Source organism: Ipomoea triloba, chromosome 15 (assembly GCF_003576645.1).
Source record: "Ipomoea triloba cultivar NCNSP0323 chromosome 15, ASM357664v1".
NCBI lineage: Eukaryota > Viridiplantae > Streptophyta > Magnoliopsida > Solanales > Convolvulaceae > Ipomoea > Ipomoea triloba.
This window is the reverse complement of record NC_044930.1, coordinates 22,233,860-22,241,659: the sequence shown is the minus strand read 5'-3', so window position 1 is coordinate 22,241,659 and position 7,800 is coordinate 22,233,860. Positions and strand designations below refer to the sequence as shown.

Here is a 7,800-nt window from a genome sequence, read left to right as displayed (position 1 = left end):
TAGACAGCGATTCTGAGGTGATGGTCCCATTTGAAATAACAGAGCTAGATAACCCATGTTTTCCATTGTTGCCTTTCTTTAGTCCAGAAACCACAGTATGTCCAGTGCTTGAAGGCTTCCCATTTTTGAGCTTTCCAGGGGCTTTCTGCGGTTTTTCACTCTTGTGCTCTGCAGAATTTTTAACTTTGGATTCCTAGAAGTAAATAACTTTCACACGTTATGAGTCTCAACAAACAAGATTAGCAATTGAAACAGCAGCTATCCAAATCCCGTCTACCTTAGAACCAGCACTGCCATTGCTATAAACAGCAGCTTCATCGTCCTTCAAAATCAAAGCACTCTCAAAGTTCCCTTGCACTTCTTCAATAGCGGTACTGCCATTGGGTATCCAATCAGACTTGTCAACAATAACTTCTTCCCCAGCGGTTGGAAGTTCTTGCTGAACTCCATTTTCACAGCCCACCACATTCTCAAATAGAGGTATGTTAGTGTCTGTATCCGTCATGCTTTGCAAGTTGCAAAGTTGCAACCACTAAACTACAACCCTGACAAAGAAACACCCCAGACACAAAAAAAAAATTAGAGGAGAATACTATCAGAAGTATACACAACCAATGCCTAATATGCATTCTTCCCATTTCTCTGAAACACTTAACCATTGAAATCTTAAGGCATTAGATTCTTCAATTTTTTTTTTATCAATTCCCTTTTTATAAGGTGTTGGTTAATAAATGAAAGCAATAAGAAAATGCAGGAATACAATGAAAAATCAAAATCAAGAAGCTCAAAATTCCTTACACCACGATGATAAAGGATTAGAAACAATGCATGGAAATGAAAATCACGGATCCTCGCTGGTCCAGACAGGTAAATACAACTTAACCACAGCAACATTATAAGTCTAAACAAACGCCATAAACTATACTAGAAGAAACCAGTTGTATAAAATATGTCATGGAGGAAATGACATTAACTTGTGTTTTAGGGACCAGCAAAACAAAGTAAAAACCCCTCAATTTTCTGCTATCTTTTACTTCCTCAGCTTCAAATTAAATGCTTTGCAACTAAAATCCTACCAAACCATATCAAAGAAGCAAGGATACAACTATTTGGTCCTAAGTTTGTAACATAACTTGTATTAAATTGTCACATACCAAAACATCAAAATCAAATCAAATGAAAGTCATACAAAGGACAATTTTGTGGAAACACATTATAGTTCGCTACACTAGATCTTCAAATCCAACAACCAAAAAGATCAAACCTTTTTCACATCCTTATGTTGGAACTGCAAACCCGAAAGCGCATTCTCCATTTTCGTTACACATAGATAAGCATATACACTTACTAGTATAGAGACATATTCATCAATACATAATGAAGTAAAACACAATGGGCTTACCTAGAACCATAAAACAATCAGAAAGCCAATGAATCAACCATGGATCTGATAGGTGCTAGATAGAGAAAGTATTGCAGTGGAGGGAAGGCTGAATTTGTTGCCGAGAAACTGGAAATTTGAAAGCCCAGAAGAGAATTAGAAATGGGTTCTTTGAATTTCTTCTCTTTTTCCTTGAGATTTGTGGACCTACAGTTGAAATGGAAGAGGAGCTCACTGCCTATTTCTCTCTCTCTCTCTCTGTGTAAGAACTCTCACTCTTTCTTTCACTAGATTCAACCTAGACACCAAAACAGGGTTTTGGCTGTTTAGTATTTTATGAATAATTTTTCTTTTTTTCAATTTTCTTGTTGGTTTTTTTGGCTCTTTTTGTTCATTTGCCAGCGCTGTTCAAATCCATTCCAGGTCACTGTCCTGAGAGAGTGGGAGAGTGAGAAAGAGAGAGAATCTAGTCATCTACTTTCTACTCATTTTTGTCTGATACAACAGTTATAGCAATTAATTACTGATTTTTTTTATTTGCATTCTTGATTATAAATATTCTTCAATCATTAAAAATTATTAATATTTTCTAAGTTTGAAATTTGAATCATATGCAATAATTTAAATGGCTTATACTTTTTACTGATTCAATTTATTATTTCTATTTGCCTTTGAGGTTTTAGCCTGCATAAAGGATTAGTCGTAGACTCGTAGTGAGTGATCTTAGTTGACTATGCCTAGAGAAACATGTGGTCAGACGAAAAAATTTGAGTGAGCTCAATTTTCTTTTAAGTCGTTAAAATATGCTTTGAAATTATGTCACCAAAACGACTATAATAGAGTTAGATCAGTTCAAACAGATTATCTCAATCCAGCCCTAAGGCTGCATAACACCTTGGGTTAGGTCACAAGTCAGAGCAGAAGAGAATTGATCCAACATATGGTTTCACCCAACGCCTAAGATTTGACCAGATAAAGAGTATGAGAAAAGACACTATAATAGTGTCAAATTAAAGGACGATACAAGTTACATTCGAATAGTGAAGAATGTGCGTCTTAATTATCAATTGACCATTTGCATAGGACAAATGTTATAAATAAATGAATGAAACTTGAATGCAAACATCTTGACTAAACTGTTAAATACCTGCCAAAGACCTTATGATCAAGCGACACCCGGTGTACACTCCCATAAGGAAGGGAGTGGCATTTGTTGACAAAACTACTAAATACCTAGTACTCTATTAGCGTGATTGAACATTATAATAGTTAAAACTCTTTGCAATAATATAATCAAGGGAAAGTGACACTTTTTCCCCTTATGTTACGTGCTTATAGCACTTTTCCCCCCTGTGTTATTAAAGTGACAGTTTTTCCCCTTCACTTATTTTAAAAGTGGTAGTTTTCTCCCTTGTAATATTAAATTGACATTTTTACCCTTAAAAATAACCATTTCATTTATTTTTATTCTCCAACCAATTATTACTAATATACTAATATGTATGGAAGATCACAGTTCGATACGAACATAATCGAACACTGTAGCAATTGAACTTAAGTAGTATAGACGGTTACGATTCAGAACCGAAAAAATAAAATAAAATAATTGTTGAATTTAGACTATTTTTAAATTATAAATAAAATTAAAAAAATAAATAAATAAATAAATAAAAAGTTTTGATTGGCGGTTCAAAATCGAAATTGGAACCGAACCGTACCGATTTATCAAAATAAGTGTTTGATCATTTTTACTATATATGACTGTGGTTAAGTTCCGGTTCACGGTTCAACAATTATTTAATTTTATTTTTTCGGTTATAAATCGTAACCAGAACCGTCCATACTATTTCGGTATGATTGCTACAGTGTTTGGTTAGGTTCGAACCGAATCGTGATCATCCATATCTATAAGTAATAATTTGTTGGAGAATAAAAATAAATGAAATAATTATTTTTAAGGGTAACAATGTCAATTTAACATTTCAGGGGGAAAAAATGTCACTTTAATAACACAAGAGGGGAAAAGTACTATAAGCATATAACATAGGGGGGAAAAGTGTCATTTTCCCTATAATCAATTTTCGTCATTTCCTCATGAATTAATTATGAAAATTTTGATCCAATTATCTATTTGCTCAGCACAACTGTGAATTCAACATTGCTTAGCTTTTACAAATTACAATGAATATTGCTTAGCTTACCAGATATAGTAAAACATATAATCATGTTTTTAGGGTCTTTTTCAATGAAAATTAAGAATTATTTAAAGATGTTACATAGTATATTGTCCCAATCGTGAATAAGGTGTTTATTTCTGAGCAAATACCAATTTTGGTCCCACGACTATTAGCAAAATGACAATTTTGGTCCACATGTTTCATTTCTACCAATTTTGGTCCCACGACTATAGTTTAGTACCAATTTTGGTCCCACGACTACTGTTTTAGTGCCCAAATTCATCGCGCCGGTCACCCATCCGTTTAAAACGTGCCGAAATCTAAAATTTTTGAAGGTATTTTCGTCCTTTTCAACTCAATATCTCAATTTGAGCATGAATAAAGAGATTTAAGCCTTAAGATCGATCACAATTCACAATTCACAATTCACAATTCTCCTATTCAAAGTAAGGTAAAATGAGGAGGAAAACGGCGAATTTTGATCGATTTTAGGACTTAAATCCATTTATTCATACTCAAATTAAGATATTAAGTTGAAAATGATGAAAATTCGCTTAACAATTTTAGATTATTTCACGTTTTAAACGAATGGGTGACCGGCGCAATGAATTTTGGTACTAAAACAATAGTCGTGGATGAAAATTGGTACTAAAACAATAGTCGTGGGACCAAAATTGGTAGAAATGAAACATGTGGACCAAAATTGTCATTTTGCTAATAGTCGTGGGACCAAAATTGGTATTTGCTCGTTTATTTCTTCATATTGTTTATTATTTCTTCTTATGTAATAAGGAACTAGAGTGAAGGCAATATATATTATTCATATGAAGGCAAAAATTTGTTGAGTTCGTCTCATGAGTCTCAATCCGTGAGATATGTTGGATCTTTGATTAATGATGAGGTTAAAGATTTGACTCATTAATTAAAAAAAAAAGACTCATTAATCAAATATCCGACCCGTCTCATGAGTCATGAATCGAAACCTGTGAGACGATCTCACACAGGTATTACACTTATATCAATATTTTAATTGGATTGAAATATAAAGTGGTGCCAACGTAACCTTAATCCTTCATGTCAAAGTAACATGGACTATTTGTTTCTAAATTAAATTTTGTAACAATTTATATAGCTTCGTGTGACTGAATTGTGCTTCCGTCACTCAATTTATGGAGCAAACAATATATATATATATAGGGAGGGCTTCAAGTGAGAACCCTATGTTAGGTAGAAACATAAGAACCAATCTAAACCATTAATTTTTGTTCTATCAATGGTCCAGATAAATAACATTTTTTTATGTGGATCTTACACATAATTAATTAGAAAGGATATTAGTGTAATTCTATAAACCTACCAATTAAAATATAATGTTATATTCGGATTCTTTCCAAGATCATAGGAGACCAAGATAAGTAAGGAGTCTAATTCATACGTGTGACTGCATTTGACTGCTTTGCGCCGGAAATTTCACGTCCCTAGTCCACCGAACGGGAGACCTCAGAGATAGTCACTGAAACTAGTCCTCCAACGACGCTTCAGAAGGATGGCAAGTGGAGACTACCAAGGTAACAACAATTTTTGTCCCCAAACCCCTGTGCGTCCTTCAATTGGGATTATTTTCAATGCATACATGCGTAATGCATCCGTCCGTAGTGGTTTGTAGTAGCCGTGAATTGAATGAAACTATTGTTGTTGCGTGTTTCCCACCCTATTATAGAAGGAAATGTTGACCAACAGTGGTCTGTTCATCCACCAATAGATATGTTGTGATCATGGTTGTTATTTACACGTTATGGCACACACATAATACCCTAGGTGAACATTCATCGTCTTTATTATGGATCTTAGACACATTCATACTACTCTGTGCACTTGTGCTCATCTGTGTGTGCCATTAGCAGAACGAGACACTAAGTTTATCCTGTCGTGCACTTTTGTTGTTCTGTGTGTGTCATTCTGAGTTTGCTACTAGTTTAATTTCAATCCAAATAAATCACAATGATATTACACACACCTATGTGCACTTGCAAAATAATGTATGTGCCATTATGTTAAGTTTGAGTGTGCGCCGTATTGCACTGTGAGTGCTATAATGTGTTAAATTCTAATTGATTAAAACCACCGAAACAATCGTGATATTATACGCACCTATGTGCACTAGCTTTAAAATGTATGTGCCATAATGTTCATCATTAGAATGTGCCCTAATGCACTATGTGTGCTGGTGTATAAACACTGTGTGCGTGCACCTTAGTTTAATGTTTGAGCCATATACTGAGTTAACAATAAGAACAATGTTCCACATGTCATGACAAAGCTTCTGCGTGTGTCATTTAAAAAAACAAAGGGTCTTGAAAGCATCTGAAATCTTCGAAAGAGATTGCATCAGAACAAGCTGCTAAGCGAACAAGAATGTGTTGGACTTGTAAACAACCAGGACACCATGACAGCCGAAACTATCTGCTTCGCAAAAAAAACTGACCTGAATCTTAGACTTTATTTGGATTTTTTATAGCATTATACCTTTGAATACTGCTAACTTTAATATTCTATTTGTGATAAGAACAAAGTGAGCCATCTTGATGAAACCATGGGTATGAATGTATTGTAGCTAAACTTGTTTGAACATGGTTATGTAAGCATGCACTTGGGTTAAATTTAGTGTGCCAAAACCTGAGTTGTACCACTACGGTGTGCACTTGGGTTTTACGATTGTGCCATCCGGAATGTAATTAGTTCCGGCAGGAGAAGACGTCCAATTAGTTGGTGTGCACATGGTGTGTGCCATAATGTGTAGAATTCTTCTAACACCGAAATGTGTGTGCACTTAGGTTGGTCCGTGTTTGTCATCATGAGTTTAATTCTACTAGTTACAAACCACATAAACCCCGAAAATATTACACACACCTGTGTGCAGTTGCATAATAACGAATGTGTCATTATGTTGAGATTATGTGCACATAGGTTGATCTGTGTGTGCCATTATGAGTTCAATTGTACTAGTTTCAATCCACATAAACCACGATAATATTACACACACCTATATGCACTTGCGAAAAGATGTTTGTGCCATTACGTTAACATTGATTGTATGCCATATTGCACTATGAGTGTCATTATGCGTTAAATTCTATTAGATAAAATATACACAAACAAGGTTAAACAAAAAAAAAACAAAAAAAAAAAGAAGAAAAAACCAACAATTTGCTATCAAATATCATAATCTACAAAACTGGTAGCAAATAGTTTAACTGCTAACACAAATTGGTGATTATTATTGGTGAAAACGCGCATGCACTTATCTAGATCTGTGTGTGCCATTCACTCTCACAAACATATAGAAGGCCACCTTCATAGGACGGAAAAAGTTAAATACACTCCTTTGTGCATGTGCATTGATATGTGTGTGCCACAACGTAGAGATCGTGTGTGCGCTGTAACAATGTAGCACTAACTTTTAATTCTACTAGTTAAACCACACGACGACATGGGGAGTGCGGTGGAATCATATTAAAACGGTATGCCACATTAAAGAAGTGTGCCATTGGTAAAAAAAAAAAAAAAACAAAACAAAAACAAAAGGACAACCATTAAAATTAAAAAAAAAAAACAACAATTTCGTATCAAAATATCATAATCCTCCACAGACAACTCATAGTCCAGAGCATTCCAAACTGGATCCTCCTCCATCCTTCAAAGGAATGCCCGAGGATTCCCACGACCATCATTCTGACCATCATTCCGAAGATTCACACCCTGCATCCCTGCCTACCCTTGGGGGTCCGAAGATTCACACCCTGCATCCCTGCCTACCCTTGGATTTCAACTTGAGGATGCTCACCTGAGTAGCATTATACAACAATATGGCAGTGCATCCCTGCCTACCCTTGGATTTCAACTTGAGGATGCTCACCTGAGTAGCATTATACAACAATATGGCAGGGCCGTTTTTTAGATTTTTAGGCCCCCGTTCTTGTAAATAAATGAGGCCCCTACCAAAAGTGTAATCTTTAAAACCAATATAATAAGTTGGAGCAGTAAAATTCAAACCCTTGACATTAACTAGGAAATACAATAATCTTGCATTTTTACCATTTCTCTATTTAGAATCTTTTGATATTGATTGCAAACTTTTTATTTTTTAATGTCTTAACTAGTTAGGTGATTGCAAACTTTTTATTTTTTAATGTCTTAACTAGTTAGGTAAAAATTAAATATTGGGTCCTCTAAAATTTGGGG

The 7,800-nt window shown here is 34.8% G+C and overlaps 1 protein-coding gene across 3 annotated transcripts in view; it reads right to left on the bottom strand.

Moving 5' to 3' along the window:
- LOC116007244 (protein WVD2-like 5) overlaps positions 1 to 1,796 on the bottom strand; it is a 6,871-nt gene extending 5,075 nt beyond the window's left edge. The window contains exons 1-3 of one of the 3 annotated variants that reach the window (XM_031247870.1): positions 1,403 to 1,796; positions 278 to 545; positions 1 to 193 (exon numbers count right to left, since the gene is read on the bottom strand). The exon at positions 1 to 193 is cut by the window's left edge and continues 107 nt beyond it. In XM_031247870.1, the coding sequence (XP_031103730.1) occupies positions 1 to 193; positions 278 to 505 (421 nt within the window). In that variant the 5' untranslated portion in view covers positions 506 to 545; positions 1,403 to 1,796. The remainder of the gene's footprint in view (positions 194 to 277; positions 546 to 1,402) is intronic. The other 2 variants (XM_031247868.1, XM_031247869.1) reach the window with 2 other exon arrangements.
- Positions 1,797 to 7,800: the final 6,004 nt, after the last annotated feature.